This window comes from Varanus komodoensis, unplaced genomic scaffold (genome assembly GCF_004798865.1).
Source record: "Varanus komodoensis strain SLA01 unplaced genomic scaffold, ASM479886v1 scaffold18_1, whole genome shotgun sequence".
Lineage (NCBI taxonomy): Eukaryota > Metazoa > Chordata > Lepidosauria > Squamata > Varanidae > Varanus > Varanus komodoensis.
The window spans coordinates 2,542,292-2,567,201 of record NW_025335548.1 but is presented as its reverse complement, the minus strand read 5'-3'; the positions used below and the strand labels follow the sequence as shown (position 1 = coordinate 2,567,201).

At 40.3% G+C, this 24,910-nt stretch overlaps 1 protein-coding gene across 11 annotated transcripts in view; it reads left to right on the top strand.

Annotated features, from left to right (window-relative positions):
* Window positions 1–22,923, top strand: part of CCDC141 (coiled-coil domain containing 141) — a 125,828-nt gene extending 102,905 nt beyond the window's left edge. The window contains exons 23-31 of one of the 11 annotated variants that reach the window (XR_006414411.1): window positions 4–75; window positions 1,804–2,690; window positions 6,676–6,848; window positions 17,156–17,310; window positions 17,411–17,540; window positions 17,630–17,737; window positions 19,634–19,755; window positions 20,485–20,664; window positions 22,909–22,923. Coding sequence is in view for 9 of the 11 variants with exons in the window: in XM_044426937.1 (XP_044282872.1) it covers window positions 4–75; window positions 1,804–2,690; window positions 6,676–6,848; window positions 17,156–17,310; window positions 17,411–17,540; window positions 17,630–17,737; window positions 19,634–19,755; window positions 20,485–20,562 (1,725 nt within the window). In the remaining 2 variants the exon portion in view is untranslated. Of the gene's footprint in view, window positions 1–3; window positions 76–1,803; window positions 2,691–6,675; window positions 6,849–11,968; window positions 12,007–13,958; window positions 15,132–17,155; window positions 17,311–17,410; window positions 17,541–17,629; window positions 17,793–19,633; window positions 19,756–20,254; window positions 20,385–20,484; window positions 22,496–22,908 lie in introns of those variants that run through there. The other 10 variants (XR_006414412.1, XM_044426939.1, XM_044426944.1 and 7 more) reach the window with 10 other exon arrangements.
* The last annotated feature ends 1,987 nt before the right edge of the window (window positions 22,924–24,910 follow it).

Sequence of the window (24,910 nt, the reverse complement as noted above, 5' to 3'; positions counted from 1 at the left end):
TAGATGGAGTCAGATACACTGGCTGGAAGCCCATGCACAAATAAAACAGAAGTTATCTCCTCCACCACTGTAAAGGTAACTTTAAACAGCATAATATGATTTGTTTTAAAATGTCAGTTAACCAATTTCTTTTAAACAAGAAAAAATGTGGCCCACAAAAAGATTCCAGAAATGGTTGAGGTATGGTTGCATTGGACTTATAGCTGTATATTTCATATATTTAATTTCATTGTTACCTTTATGTTCAAAGCTCTCTGGGAAGTTTACAATGATAAAAATCTTTCAGATACAGTGTCGTCCATAATATAAAACCAGTTTTGCTACTAAGCAAACACACACACCTTGAAAAAGAACCAGCAGCTCCACATAAGAGCACCAGTGAATAGGGGACTATTAGAGGCATATGTTTGATCACAGATATTTGGGAGGAAATGGAGATGGAGTTCTTTTTAATAGTCAGTCAGTAAGTTTATTGTATTTAGCCTTGGGCCATTACAAGGTAACAAGATAAAACAATGGCCTAAGAAATAAAACCATAAATCAATATATCAAAACATAATACTAAAAGAAAAACCAGGCATAATTCAGAATGGTGTCCCCTTTAAAAGTACCCCCAGCTCTTATCTTTAGCTGCGAGGGCAAAAAGAGAAACTCAGTAAGAGACATATGGATCAGCATCGGATAAGAACACTTGCTCAGAATCGGAGTAAGCATTAAAGGCGGGTAGCATACTAGTCAATTTTTTTTCTCTAGGTTCATAATATAAAGAACAGTAAAGAGGACAGTGCAAGAGGTTCTCCATTTCAGCTGATCCACATATATTCTGGTTTCTCTTCAGATTGTATTTTTAATAAGTCACTATATAATAGGTGGAGCGAAAGGCTAAAGCATAACGGGGTTACCCTGAGAGCAAGAGTGATATTCAGTGGAGGAGAAGTGGTTACCTCAGAAGACAGCTTGTTATGTGGGAATGTAGGTAAGAGGCTGAGAACAGCACTAGGAAAGAAATGTGTGTGTATTTGGGGAGGGGGCAGGGAGAGCATCAGTTGTCCCCTCGTGAGTTAATTGATTTGGAAATGGAGAAAGGACTATACCAAGTGCTACTGTTTTAGAGGGATAGGATTCTTGAAATTGGACCTGGAGAACCTGTGGCCATCCAGAGGTTGATGGCCATCATCCCTCATCATTGGCCAGGCTAGCTAGGGTTGAGAGGAACAGGAGTCCTACATCAAGTATCACAGAATCCCCAGTCCTACTCTAAATTGTACACATTTATTTATTTATATTTATATTGCAATTTATATCCTGCCTTTTCCCCACAAAGGGCTCAAGGCAGCTTACACAATTCTCCTCCTCCATCTTATCCCCACAACAAGCCTGTGAGGTAGGTTGGGCTGAGAGTCTGTGACTGGCCCATAGTCACCCAGCTGGCTCCATGGCTGAGCGGGGACTAGAACCCAGATCCTCTGAATCCCAGTCCCATGCTCTTAACCACTACATCACACTGGCTCTCCTTGGGATAGGAGACAAGGTAGGTTAGAATTGCTGTAAATGTTCCATGAGAGAAGTGAAATACCTGATATATGCTTGATTTTATAGCAGAATAATTTTAAAGCAATAGTTTCCCCTAGTGATGGATGTGTCCAAGTAGCCACACAGATCTTTTATTGTGCTTCTAGAAATTAAAATAGCTTACAAATGTGAGAAGAAAACAAAACAGAAAATATATGTATAAATATTGTTCAGTCCCTCTCTCTCTCTCTCTCTCTCTCTCTCCCCCCCCCCCCCAACCCCCGTTTTAAGGAAGAAAAGATTTTGGCTGATATTTCAGTTATCAGCCCAGCTGGTGAGGATATTGTTTCACAGGACACAGAATTGTTGTCTCCTGCCAAAGAGGATAGTTTCCAGGCCGAGCTGCTGGCAGAAGATGTGCCCTCTGGAGAGGAATATGAGTGTATATCCCCAGATGATATCTCTTTGCCACCGCTTTCTGAAACGCCAGAATCCAACCTTCTGCATTCTGAAACGGATCTGGAAGAGCTCCCTTGCAGTAGCTCACGTAGCCTGCATGTCAGCTCCTCTAGTGTGCAAATGCAGATAAATACTGGCAGTAAAAGAATGGCAGATGAATCTGATCCCTTAACCTCTGCTGCTTATGCTGACATGCCTGGTCACAGGATGGAACATATGGCCGATCAACTAGAGCGATTTTCTTCCTCTACCTTAAGCTATCACTCAAAATGCAAAGTGGAATCACCTTTTGCTCCTAGTTCACCAGAAATGCTTGAAACCAGCCCTGTATCCTGCACGCTCAAGACAAAGGCTGCCTATTGCATGTCAAGTGAAGTGTGTGAGACCTATTTGCAAAACCGTGGGACTCACAGGAGCATGGCAGAAGCGCAGAGACAATTGCATGATATAAATAACTTTACTAAAAACCAGGATAGGCCGCATGCTTTACCCAATACATTCTCAGATCTCCTGTTTCAATCAGACACCACCAGAAGCTGTCAGAGGCAGATGGTCACCCGAGAAGAGATTAAAAGTATATCTGAAAAGAACAGCATGGTCAGCCTATCTGGACAGGCGCCTAAGTTCTCCAAGCTTCTGTCTAACGTAACTGTCATGGAAGGTTCTCCGGTGACTTTGGAAGTAGAAGTAACAGGATTCCCAGAGCCTACGCTGACCTGGTGGGTAGCTTACAATGAGAAAACCTCAATATAAACAGAGAAAACTCCACTGAGCATCAGTCTAGATATCAGAGTGACCTGTTCATATCACTCCATATTGCCATGGGATTCCATTTCCTACTGGACCCATATTTAATAGTCAATTATATATAATATTAAGCCTGGATATCATCATTTGATGGGATATAAATGCAATGTAATAATCATAGTAATAGTTTTCTGATTTCAAAATGATCCAAGCACACCCAGCCTAAAATATTAAATAATATTTTGAGATGAATTTTAAAAAGGAACATTCCAATCACTAAAAATGACTTAAGAGGTTATTGTGGCTGAATTCCTCTCCATTTGCAGTCCAAAGTCCCTTTCAACTTCAAGGTAGAGGAGAAACAGATATTGTCTATCTTGACCTGAATTTAAGGAAATACATTACTTGTTCCATAAACCCAAGGAAGGCTCAAGCATGGCAGAGAGGGATACTTCTCTGGGCAGACAGGGACATTTCTCTGGGCTGCAAGCCTATTGTCATAAGGGAAAAATGTTACTAAACTGTACACCATATGCTTAAGGGTGATTAGGCAAACTTACTTCCCTTTCTCGATAAGGGATGCCCATGATTATCTGCTGGAGTCTAGAGAGAGGGAGAAAGAAGGAGAGAAGATACTGAATTTGGAGAAAGATACTGAATGAAGTATTCCTCCCTATTGGACCTCCTTTATCTAGGACCGTGTGTTGCAGAACTCCTTTGTTCCTACTACGGTTTCTGCACACAGGCCAGAGGAGGCGTGGCAACCGACTGGCAACAGGAGGAAGATGCGAAGCACCATAATGATCAGGGAGAGTATGAACCTGTGTGGCTGGGGCTATTTTCAGGCCCCAGAATATATGTGATTAAATGACAGAGCTCTGCTCTCCAGAGTTGCTGGCATTAGTTAGGTCCCAGGGACAGGGAACAGCATCTAAAGGACAACTGTGGACAATGTGTAGTTGTCCACAGCCATTTCTGGCACGAATACAAAGCAGACACCCATTCATGCAGGTTCTTAAAGGCTTCAAAAAAGCTAAGGGACACCAAGCAATCCACTTTCCATCTTTTTTTTTTCTGAAATAAATCTCTTTCAAGTGAGGAGGGGGCTACATTTCAGACTTGGCCCAGAGAAACAGTGATTCTGCACCAGCCCACTGTTGGAATGAACTGGGGGCACAGGCACCAGGCAAGAGCTGGCAATGTGAGCAGATCTTCATGTCACCGGGCAAACCTCTTTTAAACTGAGTGGAGTTTCAAAAGCAGTTTGCAATTTCTTTGTTGTTATAAAATGCTATGAAGTTTCTTGTTCCATGAGGGGGCGGAGGAATCCAACATCCCATGGGGCATGCCTAGAATGCTTACTGTTCAGAGTATAATCATTATTATTACCTTGATGGTTAGGTCATAGGGTTTTTCACTTTACAGGTAAGGAACAGGGGCTGAAATTGGCAACCAAAAATCTCCAAGGGAGCATGTAAAAATGTTCCCATTTATCCTGAGATTCCCCCCCCCCGCCCCCATTTTAAAAATATAAATAGCCTCCACTCATTGCCACACATAGGCTTCAATCCTGTACACACTTACTTTAGGGTGAGGCTGATGACTTAATTGTGTGTTACTTTTCAGTAGATGTACATAGGAATGTGCTGTAAGAGGTACTTCAACCACTCCCCACAATTGCTACAATAAAAAAAGCAGGTCAAGAATTAGCTGGTCAGTCAACTGTATATAGCCCACTGTATTGCTAAAGGTCACTGAGTACATCCCTCCCTAACTATGATTCAAGCTTTAAAAATACAGCAAAGAACTGAGCTCTCCACTTTCCCTCCAGAACAGAGTTTAGCCGGCTGTATCCAGCAAACAGGACTTTTACCCCTGGCCAATATAGGAAGAAAATGCTGGGTACTTCCAGAAAGAGTGCTCCTAGCACTAACATTCAAAAAGCATTGTGCACCATATCTGTTTTTTCCTCCTTAATGCATGATCTGCAGAAAGAAATAAAAAGACAAAATAAACGGTAGGAAATCATGGGAGGGATTATGAGTGGAGCATATCTTTATTTGGACCTGTTGAAAAATTCCAGGACTGATTGGCTAGGGGAACATAACCTCACCTAGATGTTCACACAACCTTTTTACATTTTTGTCTCTGATAAAGAACTAAATATAAAACTATGGTGAAATTATGTATGAAAAAACAGTACAACGGGTTATCAGATGAATCCAACAATGAAATTAGAAGTGGGACAGAAAGTGAGTGAGGGAGAGAAGTATACGTTTTAATCCTAAAATAGAAGTTGCTGGATTCATGCTAGGCATGATAAGCTGACCCCCTTTCATTAAGACTATGTTTTAAATCAATTTTCTTGCAAGCTATGCAAGAGGGTTGTTTTCCTAGCTAAACAACATCCAGATTGATTCTAATCTAATCCCTTGCTGTTGCTTATTTCTCTGCAATTGCCCTTTAATTGCCACTCTTTTATGACAGTGTGTACTCTTACAACTATGTTAGTCTATGTTTTTGTTATGCTCAGCTCTGCACATAGAAAGTAAGCAGAATTACTGACAAAGAAAGAACATTTTAATGAGAGTGTGTTATAACAATGTTACAATCAAAAACTAACACATTGTTAGTCCATAGAATTTGAAAATCAGAATGTAACTGAAAGGCAAATGAAGCAAATCATTGTGTTGTGTCTGGGTCACTGATTCATTTTTAAAGGTTTCTATTGCTTGCTTTAAAATACTCTATCATCTTCCCTTTGGGACACTGCTGCCATCAGCTTTAGTCAGCCTTTAATACTTGAACACAATATCACTTCAGTTTCTGAGCAAAATAAACATCTCCAACTGAAAGATCTTTATCAAGTCACAGCATTATAAAAATAGCTTAAGTACAAATCTTCAAAGTAGCAACCGCTGTAATGTTGATGGAAACAAAACAGTTTTTAAAGGAAAATGCGAATAAACCTGTGTTTAAGCAACACTATGAAACCCAATGTATTAGGCAAACATATTGACAATAGCTGGGAATGGGGTAAATAGTAATTAGCTTATCTGACAGGGCATTTATCTGTTTGCCATGGAGAGAATTCACAATAACAGGTTGTGGGAACGAGACCCTGTCAGTCCCACCCAAACACCAAGCTGGCTCTTAAAACTGGGAATCAGCATTTCCATATACAGACTCTAAATGACAGGCTGCTATAAATAAGGGATCAGCCAGGGATTGGGAAAACCACAAATGCAGAAGGTGCTATCGTCTTAGCTCTTACACTCCCCAATGTATAAGTTGGTTTTGCAGCATTTACCCATTATTCTATGTTGACAAATGATGATCAATGGATTAGTTTTCTCTCTTGGTGTCATGAACTTCTACCAAAAAAGGAAAGGGGCACATACCTAGCCAGAGCATTGAAACAGAGCACCTTTCTACTAACAGGCACAAAACTTTATGAAGCTTTATTAGTGGAGTTAATTCTCCTGTGAAAATAATTGATCCCCTGTCCTAAGGCCTGACTTTTGTCTTTTACTCAAGAATAAACTAGGAATAACACCTAACAGTGCAGAGGGGCAGATCCAGATCAAGAAAAAAATCAAGGTTTTGGATACTCTTTAAATTAAATTTTTCATGAATACATGAGATTAAGGTTCTTGCCTTATCTTTATGGAGCCAAACAGATGTAACAAAAATATCACTTTTAAGAACAAGCATTTTGGGATTCAGGGCATCTCTTTCTTGATAATTACATCATCTCCCTTTTTCTAACCCTGAGAATATATTTAAATTGTGAGCCAATCTGCTTTTTAATACAACTTTTAAAATATCAGGAGACATTGCTAGGGATTGCTATTGCTGCTAAGTTCATTGTTGTAAGAGCTTGTTTGACATCGCAAATTACTCTGCTTCCACGAACATTCATGTTAACCTGACTTGAAAACTGACTCTCTACTTCAGGTACAAGAAGGGCCAGAAAGTGACTGGAGATGAGCACTTAAAGCTCTTTCACAAGGACACAAAGTACACTTTGTTCATTCAGAAGGTGTGTGACACAGACGCTGGGCTCTATGTAGTTCGGGCCAAAAACTCTAGTGGCACCGTCTCCTCCAGTGCCATCCTCCATGTGAAAGGTAACGGGGCACTAATAAAAAGAATAGACTGGATAATCCTGTGTGCCCTCTACTTGGTTGTATCACTTGCGTGCTGGCTGCTTTCTTAGTACAGCACTCTGACTTCACTGGACTTTAACTTTCACAACTGGAGACAACAGCGAACGGCCATCTTTTGCTGCACCTCACCTCACCCTTGCCACCCTTGCTTTCGAGTCACTCTGAATCTCGTGCTCTTTTACATTAATATCACGGCTACACTGGGTGTTGTTCTGTTATGCTACAGTCATGTTCCATAGGAGGGCAGAAGGCATTTTTAAAGGCACCTTCTAGGTTTTTGCACTGTGAAGAAAAATGCTTTTGGATTTAAAATGATCATGAAAATATTTTTATGGCTCATAGTCGCTCACAGGCCACGAGATGCTCACTTTAGTGTATGTGCTGTAAAAAATGAGAGTTGCTTTAGTGTCATTTAATGAAAAGGGAGAAACATTTTATATACACATTGATATAGTATGTTTTAAATGTTCAAAAGGTTCTCATTATTGCTTACATTATGCCAGTAATTCTTACCGCTCCCTAAGGTAGGATAGTACTGTTACTGCCGTTTTGTAGATGGGCCTGGCTGAGGGAATGACAGCTTGCTTAAGAACAGCTCATGATTTTCTGATTGCTCAAACATGTAAGACACTCGGTAAGCCTTTACTGATAGTATGTGGCTTGTCCACGTGAAGAGTTATAATAATGATTCATGGAGATGCTTAATATTTTAATTCATTCATAATTGCTATGAATGATGACATGAAATTTGTACTGAAATTTAAAAAGGTAAGACATATTTGGCAATATGAAATATGATAAAAGTATAAAACAAGGACATGGTAAATCATAAAACAAATATATTAGATAGTTAATATAATGAGGTATAAGCAATAATTTTAAATTGAGGAAAAGCCAAAATGGAGTTTGCCTTACAATTTGCACTTACTTTTATTTTTAAAAATGGGAGCTAAGGCTACACTGTATTATTAGAGTTTGTTGACTTGTACAATGCAATGTTTATGATTCATAGAATAATATATCACCAGATCTGACCAAGGTAAGAAAAGAAATCATGCTATTTACAGAGAAATTTTGTTTATAAATTCTCACCATATTCAAATGACAAGTTAATCATCATTAATTCCACCCATTTTCTAGGAAGATCAGATATATATCTATGTAGTTAAAAATGGTTGGTAAATATTTGTATTGCTTTTCCCCTTGGAGAATAACTTTCTTCTTTCCTATAATGACTGCTCTGTTGGAAATTTATACAAAAAATATTTCCAATCTCTTGCAAGAAATTTACAATATGGAAATAAATCCTCAAGTGCATAGCATGCTGTGGAAAGAATATCTATTACAAATGGTGGGGGGTGTCATGAAGATGGAGAGAAGGGGTTTTTTAGCCACCTGGTTGCAGATTTATTATAGGCATGTAAAACTGAAAGAAGATCTGTCTTCTAGACAGCACCGTCCTTGAAGCAAAAAAAGCAGAGAAGAGAAGCTAATTGATCCAAGAAGACAACCTATTCTCATCTTGAGCCCAGAACTTATTTTCAGATGATGTGAAACGGTTCCCTTACAAGCAGCTTACCAATGAACATCAGTACTTTATACAGGTTTTTTGTCCAGCAAAATGCTTGTTCTGGAACCGATCCACAAAAATCTAACACTATGCAGGCTGAAACAAAGGTGGGAGGGCAAGTTCCAAGGGTTGTTGGTAACTATATCACCAGATGTTTACTTACTTGTGTGAATGATCCATCACAGTTCTAAAACAACAGAGACTTTCTGTCACCCAACATCTCCTCAAATGCATTATGACTCAAAGACTTCGCATGTCTCCAACTGTATGTATGGATTAACTTGTAGAAGACTGTGTGTGTCTTTGGCCTAACTAGCACTGCTAGAAATTGAAGCTAGATAGGAAAAAGGTTTCCACCCCTTCTACAACTACCACTACAAGCCTGCACATGGCTTTGTAGATTTATTATTAAATGCATGGTTGGTTGCAGCTAATTTCATGGTATACAACAAAAAGCTCTGTCACCTCTTCCCTAGCACAGGGATGGGATAAATATCCATCTGTGAGGAACATTTTTTATCTAGGAGATTCGTGAGCTATATCAAAATATTATGAGAATATTCATGAAATTAACAGAAGAGGCAGTACATCATGACATTGAGTTTTGTACTCAAGCCTAAAATCAAGTTTCTGGTATTTTCAGTCAAGTCATTTCCCCAGTGCTCAATTTATATACAGAGTGCTGAGGCTCACACCAACCATTTTCCTCTCCTCGAAAGGCTAGCACTTTTTAAAAAAAAATCTGGCAGGATACAGGAGAGAGGAAGTAGAAATCAACGGATTTCTACTAGAAGTAGAAATCAAACGATACCTTGTCAGCAGCCATCGTTTGGAAAACTGCATCTGTTCATTCAATCATGCAGCAGTTAATGCCGTAGAGCCTCAGCCTAGTTGAAAAAAGTGGCAACTCTAGCCTGCTTTCACTCCTAAATTGTGCCTAAGCCTAAGCCCCCTCCCTTTCGAAATATACAAACACACAGCTACACACCATGCCTAACTCTACAGCAAATGGAAACAGGGAAGCTTCACCAGCTGAATGGCTACTTTTCTGCCCTAACAGAAAATGGCTTTAATAGTGCAAAGAGGGGTGGGGTCTGCTCTAGTTAGATATCCTGAGATTTTCCATTTTTTCTTGAGGCAACCCATCTGTGAGAGCAATGGCTCTGTGACAGCATGCCACTTAAATATGCATTACACTGGAATAGTAAATGTTACATTTGGGAAAGCCATGTTATTTTTCTTTCTTTTTTTTTTTTTTAGCACATTTGATCTATTGTTTAATGTACAAACTAAAATGAATATCTTCTGTGAGAAATGCTTTAAAGAAAGCTCCTAGATCAGACCGTAGAGCACAAGTGTGTTGTATGCCAAAGTTTCCATGTTCAATTCGTGGCATTTCCAGGCTGGTCTGCATAAGCATCTAAAATAGTGAAGACACACTCCCAGTTATCGTTGACAATGCTAAACTAGACGGAATGAGCCATGGTCTGATTCAGCAACTTCCTACATTCTTCCTGTGAAACTGTATGGGAATGTGTCCACTTCCTGGGCTTCTTTATAATCCCACCACAGCTCAGAAAGAACATGGGGGTTGTTCCTTCCAAGTAATACTCAGGATTTCCTGGTATGAAGAAATATAAATAACCGAAAGTCTAGCCTTGGGTATGAGAAGCAGAATCACTGCAGATACCAGAGGGAATCTGCATCCATTGGCAAAGGAGAGATATTTGAAATCTCCGGAAATGCTTTAGATGCAATAAATAAACTACACAAATTGATCTTGTAAAGACAGTGATTATCAAGATACTGTGCTGAGGAGAAAGCAACTGGCTGAAATTAAATTTGTCTAAAAAGCAGGCATGGCAAAACATAGCCGGACTGGTGAAAAGACACTGTGAGGCTATTCCATCTTCACCTCTTTAATGACTTATTCCATGCGAGGAAAAAGGATGGGAGAAGCAGTGGGAAGTACACAGGAGGGTGACAGGTGAAAGACACTGTTATCAACCCACCCCTCGCTCCCTTTCAAATTCCATGAAAGAAGCAGGACAAGTCTATCACAAAAGGCTCATCTGAAATCACCTATATCCCATCTCCATTAAAGTTACTATTTCTTGTCAGCATCTGATTAATTAACTTATTAAGATGGCCAGGTAAAAGAAAGTGAGTTTTTATAATGTGTTTCCTTGGCATTCTATGCCACTCCACATGTAAACAGATTCTGGAGTGGTGAACAAGATAAGATAAAAAGTACACCACATCAAAACATATTAAATCATATTATTTTTTTAAAGCATAAAACCAATGAGAATCATGATTACTCAATCGAGGAAGGCTTCTTGGAAAAAGATGTCTTCAGTGGGAACCCAAAATCACACAGCCCTATTGCCTGTCTGGCCTTCAGAAGCATAGTTCCACAGAGAGGAAACCACCAAAGTGTAGGCTCTACTTTGGGCAGACTTTTAATTTGCACACTGTTTTGTTTTACTGTCTTTTGTTTGTTTTAATTGTGTGTTTTTTTATTGTTGTACCGTATTTTTATTCCACTGTTATCCATTTAGAGGGCCTTTCGGGCCAATATAGTGGAATACAAGTTTGATAATAAATAAATAAACCCCTGTCAAGTCATACATCCAGGAACCCCGACCATCTTACAAAAAATCTTGCCTTACTAAGGCTGCTTATTGTGATGTTTGACAGGTTGAGTTTGTTGCTTGACTAGTTTTGGTTGAACTTTTACTGTGTGCATAGATTTTATGAAAGACACTCTGGCAATCTCATTGGCTGAAGAGTAGGATCAAAATGCTTAAATAAATACAGCACCAAACAAACCAATTGGAAGGGGTTGACATAATTTGGAGACAAGCCTGGATCTCCACCACTGTTCTGCTCAGCTTCTACCCAGGCACAGAATAATCTACTCTTTCCTTCACATTCCAGATTCCTAGAGTTCCATCTTTCCTACCCCACCTCAGCTCTTCCCAGGCTGCCAGCAATGACTAAAGCTAAAGTTGGCAATTCTGCTCATGCAGCCTGTGAAGAAATTTTACCCTAATGCATCTTTAAAATACAAAATGGCTCTAAAACTCCTGCTCAACCAGACTGTGAAGTTACTAGTTAAGTATATATTGGTATGTCCCCCAAATCAGCAAAAACTTCTATGTAAACAGCAGTTGCTTTCAAAATAGAAAAAAAAGCAGTCCAATCAGGCATCTTCCATGTTTATCGGAAATAATCCCCCAATCATGAAATAGGAAGCAGAATGAACTTCTTCTATGGCTCTGGCCATATCACATAGTCTCCTGGCCTGGACTCCAGGTGTCCTACTATTTGATTCTTGTGAAGGTAAACAGAATTTCAGATTCTGCACTTTAAATATGCACCATAAATTAGAATATTGCTTAATTTGTCTTTTGCAGTTTGTAACTAATGAATTATTAGAGTTACCAAATGCAAAGGAAGGCATGGAAGCCACACTAATTCTGACCATGTTGCTCTTCTTGCATTTCAGTCAGAAATGCTGCTTCATACTGAGACGTGCTTTCTTGGAGAAAGTGAAGGTACTTGCATCAACGTTGGTGGTTGAATGAAAACAGTAGCCCATGATTATCTTCTTAGATCCAGTATTAACTTAGTAATGAACCATATATATCACTATGTGCATAGTAAAGTCTTCTTAAGAGGCAACCTGCAGGTTGGGTCCTAGAGGGGGAGCAGGCACCAACTTCTAGTTTTGAGTAACAGCCAGTGCACTGTCAAAAAGCAGAGGGAAAGAAGAGGGGCTCTTTTCAGCCCGGGCTGGCTCCTTGTTGCAGGCATAACTACAGCTGCATTGGGATGGATTGTACCCTAATTTTGGAACATTTCACTCCTCTCCATCTGGCAAATATATTTCAATAAAGTATGGCATTTTCATTCAAAATGAAAACAGACTTGTCTGTCCTTGCCATTTCTGGAATACCATCATGCTCTCCAACACAAGCTGGTTCCTGTGTATTATAGGAATGAACCAGCAAGGGGGAACAGCACCGATTTTAAAAAACAGAAGAGCAAATGCTAGTTGCAGCCCCTGAGGAAGGAAGTATCTTTCCAAAATGCATCCAGTTTATAAAAACTTTTTTCTGGCACTTGAGTAATATACTTCTCTCTTGTGTATTATGTCCACATGAATGAACAAGTGAAAATATATTGGAGGGCATGAAAAAACATACTTTAGGTGCATCTAAGGTTTGCATGAGTCCAATGGGATTTGGGGCATTTTTTTTCTTTGAACATCAGATCCCTAAGGTGTATCACAAAACTGATCTTAAAGTTTGTAACACGTTTTTAATGCAGCATAGGGTCTTGCTCTTTGAGTATCTCGACAGAAAATAATCTAATACATGCAGAACTAGTCAGTTGCCCAGTTCTTTGGCTGCTGCTTCATGTCTGAATCTGTAATACAAACAAGTGCAACTAGTTCCAGGCAGACTTATGAACTGTGAAACTATTTCCGCATCATTGGCCTCATGATGTGCTGCCACCTGTTTTGCAATCAATCCTACTTGATTTTTATTGACAAGCCGAAGTGTCATATTCAATGCAGGCTCCATACAGACAGTTTTAAAGAATTGCAAATGTACTGAAGGAGTACAAGTGAATAAGGATTACTTATTTCCCACATACAAAGGAAGCCCTTTCTGGGAAGACCAGTATGCAGAGCCCCTTCTGGGAAGGCCAGTATGCAGTAAAGGGTGGAGTGACAGGCAGCAATCACTCCATGTTGAACAATGCAAGAAGCTTGCTTCTTTCACCGGCAGGGTCTGTTTCTGCCTGCCTGCTCCACATTTCTACCCAAGCGTTGCTGTTAATCCCTTTGAGGCCTGTGCAACCTGAGTCTTCCCTCTTGCACTCAGCCGTTGATCATCTCAAATTATCAAATTCCTCACAACTTTCTGATGTACAGCTAGGCTAACCGAAAGAAACAGAAATTCTTAGTGCCATAAATCAACAAACAGAAGGCACTTGATTTCCCTTAGTAGTGCTGACTGGTACCTCAGCAAGGAGGCAGCCTAATTTGGTTAATGTGTTCTCTAAACCTTTTAAGAGATCAAATATACAGGAGCTGGTAGCAGAAAGAATAGCACCCAAGGTAAATCTTTTTCCCCTTCATTGGTCAGATATTTCTTTACACTGGAGTGTGCTGGGGAGTTATCCTTCCTCAGCCATATTCTACTGGTACTACTGTTGAGATTTCAAGCATGATTTTGGTTATGAAACTGATTTCTTCACAACTGTAATAGCATAGATAGTATTACCCTTTTAGCAATTAAACACTGAGAGTTGCATATGCACTGTGCTTTCATTTACTTCTGATCATGGAAACATTCTCCCATGCAATACTGTAGATAAATATAAAAGTGAATTGCTTCTAATGATATATACTGCTCTGAACTGTGTATCTGGTCACTTATCCCCATAATGCCATGGCTTGTTTGCCACTGATCTTGGGTTGGATCCAGGATCTGCCTGCTAGAAGAGGGATGCTCCTTCCGCTTGTGAAAAACCTCTTTGCCTGATTTGGAATGAGGCCACTTCCCTACACACCAGAGTTCAACCCATTCAGCAAGAACTCCTGGCTCTTTGTGCACCATTTTCAGGAAGCTAGAGGAGCTGCCATGGGCCGGAGGGGTAGGTAACCCACCTCTACTGATGCAGTTGATTGAGCGAACATCTGAATCAAACCCAATATAAATATTGTGAAAAACATGGTTGTGGACTACAGAACTTGCCAAATCTATTCACCGGAAAGCCTCAGCCCTTCACTTGGTTAGCTATACAGTAAAATACCTCCAGATAAAACCCAGCTTCAGCCAGTGGCAATTCCCTAAGTTGCCTGACATATTAAGTCCTGCAACCAGGCAGGCCAGGAATATCTTCCTGGGATGCCAAAGTTCCTTTCTCTTCTTTTCTTTCTCTTCAAATTGCCAGATATGCCCATGGTACCCAAACTGCATAATCTTTGCTCTTCCACTAGAACCGTGAGGTCTGTTCACTAGAGACAGCTGCAGAACAGGACCTCAGGTCAATGCATAGAGAGATGAAGAACAAGGTGCATATCAACATGCACTCATGTGTTAGTAAGCCTCTCAGGTATTAGGAGTTATAAAAGTGAATTAAGCAAGCAAACAAACAAAGCTAGTGCTTACAGTCATATCTTTTCACACAAATCTATTCCTGGTTCCCACACCCACCTCAAGGTTTGTTGTTTTCATCAATGTACTAGCGAAATGAAAAAAGGACTTTCTGTTGTCAAAGAAGATTCGAGAAACTGTTGTGACCACCAATACAAAATGTCTGAGATGGGAAAGTTGCTAAAGGACAAGGGAATCTCTTCTTTTTATATTTCTTATCCAGGCTCAAGGATCAGAAAACCTTTCTATATCATGGCTCTGTAAGTCAGCTGATCTTACATCTGCGTCACAAGAGACTTTCCTGGGTCAGGCTCACCTGCCTTCTAGGTGTCTCATGCACATATTAAGACTTTGGAGGCACTGTGGTCATGATTCAGCTGTGGCTATGGATGTGTGGAGAGAAGGAATGGAATCACCTGCACTCTCCCCATGCCCCCACCCACCAGGCATTCATCTAAGTCACGAATAAAACATATTATCCCTAAAATGTGTCTATAAAGCCAACCTGTATATCCAGAAAGCCCGCATTTTGTAGTCCCCTATCACAGATGCATGCCCAGCTTCACATGAGCACAGGGCCACCAAAGGACAAGGTCTCATCCATCATATGTTTGTATCCACTGATATGTTGTATGTCAGCGTGGATATGGTTAACATGATGGAGCATATTTAACCCTCTCTCCTTGCTAACCACATGAACCATTTGCTGAAGCTTCAACATTCACTTCAACACACATAATAAATGTATGAGCTTTGGAATGAATGGTGAAGCCTACTTGAATACATGTGGATCAGTGTGACCACTCTTCATATGTAAAGCATGGGTGACATGCATCTGACTATAACACTAGAAGAAACTCTTGAGGAAGGGGTGCTGATCGCCCATGCATTCCCTCTCCTCTGTCTGTTTCTAAAGCTGTTTTTCCACCATCATTTCTGGAATCAGAATTGGGAAGGGGAAAAATGATCAATGCAATCAGCTCTGTGTAGGTAAGATATAATAGCGAGAAGGGTTCAGTACTTTTCTACTGTGGGCTCTTTTAATATTAAAGTAATACTCATGCATTTCTATGTGAGTGTGATGCTGGGGCATGAATTAGGGTCTTTTCAAAACTAGTTTGGGCCAGAGTACTTTGTAAGGAGCCACATGCTTTGTAGTCTTGTGGTAAGTATTGCTCCAAGGCAACCAAGCAAGTTTTTTTTCTTCATTCTAGTCTAAATGAGCATTATTAAAGACAGTCCCACCAAAGTCTGATGGCTGCATATGATACAGAAAATAGCCACAATCATTAGTTCTGAAGAGAGATGGCACATACTGGCTCCCCTACCATTCCTGGGAATGCAGCTGGGTTATTATGCGAAAGTGAAGGAGGGTCCAGCAAGAGGTGTGAACCGGAGCAGCCATGGGGCACAATGCGATTGAGGCTGAGGTGAAGATGAGAATGGCTGAATGGTGCCCCTGGGTCCTATACAAAGGCATAGTTGAAACTGCAAACTGATAATACTCTGAAATGACCACTCGCCAATTATGTAGATTAAGGAGAGCTTAACATTTAACTTCCTACCTCTAATAGTGGACTTCTGTGGTCAGTGATAACAGGACTGGAGGCAAAACAAAGCCACTGAGAAGGAATAGGGTGGCATCAGCATATTCAGGAGAACCTGGCCTTTTCTAAAAATGTTTGTTTAATAGGACAAAACAAGCAAACAAATAATCTGAACATCCTAATGAGGACTGTACATACTCATGTGGAACTTGTTGGGCCATAATGGTAACAGCCCATATTAAAAGAAAAACAAAACATGTAGATTGCCACGGATGCAACAGTGTGCTGGTACACGGCAAGCAGAAGCTGATAAACCACCCATGGCTTGCCTCTTCCCCAACAAGCTAGAAAAAGGACCTGTGTTGTTTTTGTTATTTCTCTGGCTTGAAATCAAGAGGGCCTAGTTCACACGTTACACTAAACAAATCATGGTCTGTGGATGGTTTAGCCACTTCACCTGCAGTGGGAACAGCCTGACAGTGAAAAGTGCACTGTAGTTCCACACAAAGCAGTTCAATGTATAATATCATTTTGAGAATAAAATCAGAAAATGGGTTGTAATACACTGTTTCAAAGGCAAGTATGGTTTTCTGTCTGGAACCCACAGACGGGAGTAGTCCTATTAAAAGGTGAGTATATATTGTAATATTTTGTTGTAGGTTCCACTTGTGTATAATCATTCTAAAATCTTTGTTGCAATTTAGGCTATAGGAAGAGGAAAAGCTGGTAAGATAATCAATCAGAACTCCTGTTTTAACCTTATATATTTATTGCATGAGAGAGGCAAACGTCTGATCTTACTTGGTTTTCTACTGTCTTCTCAGATCCAGGCTGCTAGCTATTGTCTTTCTGATTCTCCACTGTGTAGGACAACACAGTCATTTAAACTCAGTTTCAGATGGATAATTTTGTTCTTGAAAGAACAGCCCTGCCTTTTCAAATGCCATCTATGCTTCCTTTCTCTCTCTCTTTCTCTAGTTCAAGGAAAACAGCCAAACTTCATTAAAAAATTTGGACACACTACTCTGCAAGAAGGAGATGATTTAAACCTGCATTGTACAATATATGGAAGACCAAGGCCAAATGTCATTTGGACAAAAGATGGCATCAGAGTGGCAGGAAGAGAAATTAGTGTATGTCTAAACATTCTGTAAATGTTCCTTTGGGAAGAATGTCGTATCTCTTGCTTCACACTACTAATCTCTCTCTTGTCTATATTTCATTGTTTTACAGATTGAGAAATTAGGGGACACCTATTACCTTTTAAAAAGAAATGCAGTCCTTGCTGACACTGGAAAATATATCTGCCTTGCCACTAATGAAGTCGGGGAGGCACACTGCTCAGCTTTCATAAGAGTGATAGGTAACTAGGCATGCATTATTAGACCACGTTAGTTATAATAAATGGAAGACCTTGGTCCCATTCTGGCTGACATCCCCGTTTTGTTTCAGAGAAGAATAAAAATGCCCATGTTCTCACTGTAACTGAGACTAAATCAAAGCAAGGGAGAGACTATTTGTCAGAAAAAGTGAAGGCTGCCACACCTGAAGCATTGCAAGGTCAGGATTCACATTGCTTGAAAGGTCAAAGGCAAACTAAAAAGCATTCTGTGAGGTAAATTCAATTTATGTTTTTTGCCTTGTAAAGTGGTACACTTGCCATCCAAATGTTTCGCTTGCAAAATTACTGTCCTCTCTGTTCAGCTCTTTTTCATAATAACAGCCTCTGGCACTGCAATCCCTGGAAAGCTGTGCCTGAAAGCAAAGGGGCCCTCTGGAGCAGTATGTAAGATGGAGTGAATGGCTCCCATTGGAAGGGGCCATGGTCTCTCTCCTCAGGCGCATGCACATATAAGCCTCCCATCTCTTTGCCACTCAAACACTGTAAAGAACTCTAAGGGAATCTCAGAAATCAAGATGGGTAACTGTAGCACAGTTAGCCTATGATCTTCTTTTGCAAGATTGGGCAGGTATTGATTGAACAAGGTTTCTGTTCAATAACAACATGTGAATGTTCAAGCACTTCTGAGGAATTTGCATGAAGAAAACCTCTAATAAGGTAGAGTAAAGTAAAGTGAAGTTTAGTCAACTGAAAATCTATGTTGTGATGCTGCAATGAAAGATGTTCTTTTCAAGACCCTGGAAGAAGAAGCTAGCTTTTCTTAATGGAGATCATGTAAAGTTTATTTAACTTACTAGTCACTGTTCAAAAGAAAAAAAACCTATTTTGTTTTCCTTCATCACATTTTACAATATGGGACATTCCTATTATATAAATAAATCACAGACAAAATGACTTTACAGTGACTTTTAAAATGGATGAGGAGGGAAATCTGTGTTTGGGCTGGACCACTTTGAATTACAACCAAGGGCTCCCCTGATGCTTTATGCATGCTCTATGCATAAAGCAAAGGAAATCAAAGCGAACAAGCATGACAGGGGATGGCTTGGGCATAAGAACACCTGTGCTGAATTTGACCAAAGGCCGATCTGATCAAGTATTCTGTCCACACAGTGGCCAACCATCTGCCTGTGAGAAGCCCTCAAGCACCATGAGTGCAATAAACTCTCCCATTCATGTTCCCCAGTCACTGGGATTTACATAAATAGTGCCCCTGCTTCTGGGGATAATAGATCATTGCTTGTAAGCATGTATAGCCTCTTCCCCCAGAAACATTTTAAAGCCATCCAAGTTGCTGGTCATCATTACATTTTGTGGTAGCAAAGTGGAGCTCAGTTTGCCTGCATGCTTTGTGAAGAAATATTTCCTTTTGTCTGTCCTGAATATCCCACAGGTCAGCCTCATTGCATGAGCCTGGGGTGTGAAATTATGAAAAGGAGAACATCTTCTCCACTTTTTCCATAACATGCATCATTTTTATGCATCATATTTCTCCCACCCCCAGTTACAGGCCTTTCTCCTCTCAAGTGTATGATCATAACCAGCCTCTTGATAATTTTGGTTTCTCTTTCCTGAAAGATAATAGAAAGGTTCTCCAGACAGGGGCTCAGAATCACAGTTTAGGTGTGGGTAAAGCATGCTTTTTATGTAGCATTGCTTTTATTTGGTTATTGAATACATACAGACAATATCAAAAACATAAACATAATACGTATATATTAAAGGCTCCCCTGCCCAAAAAAAACACGTTTGTTGTTCTAAGCTTACTTCAAAGAGAAGATTTTGAATTCTCTGGCTCAGTTTAAAAACAAACAAACTTGAGCCCTGTACAAGAATCCCCAGTTTCACCCCACCTGCACACTGTTTCTGCTGCACAAGATTTCTGGAATCTCCCGAGAAGCCTTGGCAAATTTTCCCAGGGTCCTTAACCCCATTCCCATCCCTGGGGAACTTTTAAAACTTCCTCAGCCAGTGCAGGGATATCTTTGGACAGCTTGCCCATCCCTAGGCTTTCTTAGAACCTTCCTCACTGAACATTTGCTTTCTTTGTGCAGGGTTCTTTTTGGTCTGGAATAGCCCCATTGTGTCATGTGAGCAGCCTGAAGCAATATGGTCAGGTACAGGATTACCATGTCATCTGCGGGATGTGAAAACCAGTCCTGAGCTCTTAGGCAAGGTGCTTTCACAGCTGCCGTCCATGACTCCCCCTCCCTTAACACCACACATTGGCTCCCCTTTCTTTCTCAGTGCAGTCAGCCCCACCTGCTAGAGAGACAGGCACAGAGACTTCTTTCTCCTTTCACACTTGGCTTGGAAAGGACAAGTGAACAGGAAGCAACAGCAAAGACAAGGAACTGCCTGTGCAGGAGGCTTTCCAGGAGTTAACCCTGCTGAACCCTGTGCCAAGTTGGGAGCCCCAGCTATGCTGACCTTGTGATGCCAGCCCTACTGAAACTAAGCTACTTTCATGACATTTCATAGTTGAAGGGGGGCAGTCATAGTTAATAATCATGAAGTACCAACAATGTGCTAGTTAGTAAAGTCTGACATAGAGTTTATGCAAGGGACATGTCTTGAATGCCCCATGCACGTGAAGCAATGATCAGTGTTCAGCTTCTAAAGATGTAGGTGTCTGGGTTTAAACCGATATGTGAGCTGTATTATCTGCCCCATAGACACCCTCCTTTGTAATCCAAGAACGTGGAACAGGCTGAATCTGCCCAGTGGTGGCACTTTTAAAGATGACTTCATGCATTCCAAAACCTAAGCCCTTCCTTTCAAAACAGAATCTGTGGCTGATCTCTGGTGAGCTGGGAAACAAATTCAAACCTAGTGGTAATGGTTGTCAGTGATCACCAGCCTTCCTATCCTACTAGAACACTGGGCTTCCTTTTTTTGACTACAGAAAACCAGACAGCTGCACTTTAACCATCCCAAAGATACAGCAAGACCACCAGCAGAGGACTTGGAAGATGTAGCCTGAGTCGCATGAGCAGCAACCACACTGGAGAAAGACAGTGCAAGACCATTCGTTTCAGAACCATGAGGACCTGAAGAGTTGGCCTCCCAGAGAATTCTTTGTCAGGTTGTCAAAACAGTTCAGAATCTTCACAAAGTAGATGGCACATGTTTTATGGATGTCTCTTGTATTCAATTTCCACAAAAGTTTGTCTTATATGATCTGTAAATCTTTACACATTGTTATTGCACACGAGTGTTCCTTTGGGTCCAGTGAAGGCCTATGCATCATTTTTAAAATGTATTTCCGTTTAGGGTGGGCTATGCTAGCTGACCTGATTATTGTATATTTGCAGTTCACACATCGACCTTATGTGACAGGATTGAGTAAAACATGCCGAAAACCAATCAGAGTGTTTCCTAGCTGCAAAGAGATCTAGATCTCAGGGCTGGCCTAACTTCACATGCAAGCAATCCAAATGGTCTCTTTGTCCAGTAGTTTTTTTAAAAGGTATCAGTGAAGCAGTGTGATTATAAATGGCATACATCCTGGATCCTTTGCAATGTAAAGCTGGGCCACTGTTCTCAGATCAGACATAGAAAGGCCCCTGTGCAGTGGCAGTGCTTAAAAAACAAAGACCTAGTTCACATATAATGGAAATCATGGGTTAATTAATTGCCAAATTCTACTGAAGATTAGCAAGTGTGGTATCTCTTGCACACTCATCACTTCTGCTTGCATTTAACAACCTATTTCTGCCCCATTTGAGGTTGATGGTATGATGTCTGAAACCAAACACTCTAGGTTGTTTAGTGATTAAATAACCCAGAGTGTGCACATGGCTGGTTGTTGGATTATCTCAGTTGTTAACATCTAAACAATCAAGAATGTCTGAGTTCATATATCATGCTAAATTTCTGAATGGCCAGAGGCAGTGCACTTCCTCACTTGCCCCTACAACATTTTAGAAGTGAGTGAATCCATCCATCCATCCATCCATCCATCCATCCATCCATCCATCCATCTATAATTGCCATTACATGAAAACTGGGTAGAAATGTCTTGAGCCAGCTTTGACAAAGCCTGAGTCAGATTTCTCCAACTGACAGACTGGTCTGACATGCATATTAGGCAAGACACCAAAAATAGCCCCTTTTTTCTGAATTGAACATATAATGTCTAGGCACTATCACATCATAACTTTATGTTGAGAATTCCTTATATTCATTCTGTATTACTGCCAATAAGACTAGTCAATAATAACAGATCATGGGAGCTGAAATCCAACATGTGGAGGACCCCTTGCCTTACCATATGGTGGATATAAGCACTGGTCCTGTTTCTAGTAGCATAAATAGATGCTAAAGTCTGGACATGGCCAGTTGTGCTCTTCCAGTTATGGCTAATTTTGAAGATGTGCCTGATAGGATATTCTTTCCCAAACAAGAGGTAGTATCCAGCAGTGTGCAGCCAGTAAAATAAGTTAAATGATTCTAGAACAATCTGAATGGCTTTAGCTGGTGCACCAGTTTCTTAGAGATATTGGAGTGCCAGCTAATGCTACTGATGTTTGCACTGGAGTAGTTTCTGCTTGTACAAGTTAATTTATATAAGTGGTTGTACCCCACTAGATACTGTACTTTATGCCCTCCATTGGATTTTGTACTTCAGCTCTCTTCAGCGCCAGCCAGCATTAACAATAGTTGGCAATTTTGGAAGTTATAGTGCAAAACCTTGAAAAGTGGGGCACCAGGTTGGGGAAGTCTTTGTAAGGCCGGGGTAAAGAATTTGGCTTACCTGTCACAAAAGTTGTACAATATATTGCTCTATGGTTCCTTTATCTCTTCATCCTTTTCCTAAAACCAAAGGTATTATAGCCAATCATGTATTGAGAAATAAATAGAAGGAACAAGTATAACTTGTCTATAAGTAAACAAATAAATATTTTGCTTGAAAATGCTAATGTAAAGTCATTTATCCACTTCCATATTTTGAATACTCCAGAAAATGAATGTGTGCACAAAACAACAGCTGGGAACTCGGGCCCTTCATCTTCTATTTTTATCCTTCAGAAGTGTTCATTTGTTGAAATCGTAGCAAACACAAAAATTAAGTTTAAAGCTCAAGACAACATGCATATTCATGCAGGGACCATAAATCACATTCTGCCAATAAATTCTGTATTGCACATCTTAATTATTATATAATAAATTGTGAAGTTAAAAATGCCCATTTTTAAAGCACTGTGGGTGCAACACAAGTCCAGGTCAGACTTTAGGCAAGTGCTGGGTTGTCCCTGGATACTTTTCATGGCACCCACCAAGGTGCCCCATCCCTGCAAGCCTTTTAATTAACATGTTTTCTTACCAGCACCTGGGATTGTTGTGAAGTACGGCTCTTTTAGAAGTGGAAGCCATGGATTTCAAGGAGCTGTTTAACATCTTGGGTTCAAGACTCTACCTCTGCCTTGCATTCAGTCTTTTGGGCAAGTTACTTGTTCTTTAGCAACTTTCCTGTCACAGACATTTTATATTGGTGGTCACAACAGTTTCTCAAATTGCCAGATATGTCCATGGGTACCAAACTTTGCTCTTCCACTAGAACCGTTAGGTCCATTCACTAGAGACAGCTGCAGAACAGGACCTCAGATCAACGCATAGAGAGATGAAGAGCAAGGTGCATATCAACATGCACTCATGCGTTAGTAAGCCTCAGGTATTAGGAGTTATAAAAGTGAATTAAGCAAGCAAACAAAGCTAGTGCTTACAGTCATATCTTTTCACACACAAATCTATTCCTGGTTCCCACCCACCTCAAGGTTTGTTGTTTTCATCAATCTACTAGAGAAATGAAAAAAGGACTTTCTGTTGTCAAAGAAGAAGAAATTCTTGCCAATCTACCATAAATAACTCACAGATCTAGCAGCAGATCGGGATCTGCCCTCTGCCCACCCCTGTACTAGTCTACAGATATTTTTAATTCTGTCTCACTCACATCCAAAACTTTATGAATTTCCTTCAAAATTTATTCCTGCTTTTACTAGATAGAAGTTCACAGATAAGCAAATGCCACCTATTAGGAATCACGTTTTAATAGATAATGATAAAATGATCATTAATGATAAAAGAGTTGGCCATTTGCTCCCCTAGTGGCAAAGCTTAGGTTTGAGCTTTACAAGTTCCCTTTCAAGGCCATACAGGTCCGCTTTCAAAATGATTGAATTAGTGTAGATTTCTAAACCTTAAATGAGATAATGACTTTTGCGATACAATGAAATTTATCACAGAAGTTATTATTTCATAACTCTGACATGTCATAATGGAACAAGCAATTTAAAAAATTGTGATAATGAGTTTTACCATTCAGGAGAAAACATGATACAGCTAGGGCTGCTTTTTGGGGCAAAGGCAAGGGGTCCAGAGTCCAGGAGTTCCACAGGTGACGGAGAGCCTGGCAAACCAGCATGGGCCTACCAGTATTGGCCATTTATTTAATTTCTGTGCCACCCAATAGACTAAGCTCCCTGAGTGGTTCCAACACACAAAACGAGCCCACTTGGGCTACCCCTGCTTGCCACACTATCATTCTTCTCATCTTTAACAACATTTTCTAGTGTGGGTTGGCCAACCAGGCATGTGCATAAATGTTCAAATGACCACTTTATTATTTTATCTTACAAACATAATATCCCTGAGCATACAGAATTCCTGTTCATAGGAAAAGCCTACAGATGTCAACAGATGTTCCCAACACAGGAATCACTAGGGGGTGAGTCAGCAGGCGCAACTCCACTTTCTCTCTTCATGCAATAAAAACTCTGTGAAAGAGAATGCCCAAATATGGGGCAGGCACTGACCATAAACATCCCTTTTAAGAGAGCTTTTCATTTACTTGTGCCCTGTCACTGCCAGTTGGTATCAGTACTCCATGCTCTCGTGCGCCAGTCAGCAACTAATTTTAGTAGCTGCCATATTACACTGAGATTGAGCTGAAGGCCTCAGAGTGTTGGCTCTGGCCACCCACTGTTGGCAGAAGCCAGCACCCAAGAGGGGTTTAAAACCTCATCACTACAATATAGACAGCAACAAAAGTAAAAAGAATATATTTGTGATACTGGTGTATACAGATTTATAGCCATATTAAATTGGCGCAATGATTTGTAGTGCAAATCATGCACTTATGCCACGTTTTAGGTTTGATTCGTTTACCATAATTTGGCAGAAAGCTTGCAAAATACATAATATTGGTCATCGCTGATCAATAAGTATGATAGATTTTACAAGATTCAAGAACCAGACTATTCAATTTAAAGGTACCTGTAATCAAAGAAATGGCATGCCTCATGGTAGCTGTCATGCTCCCATATTATTTG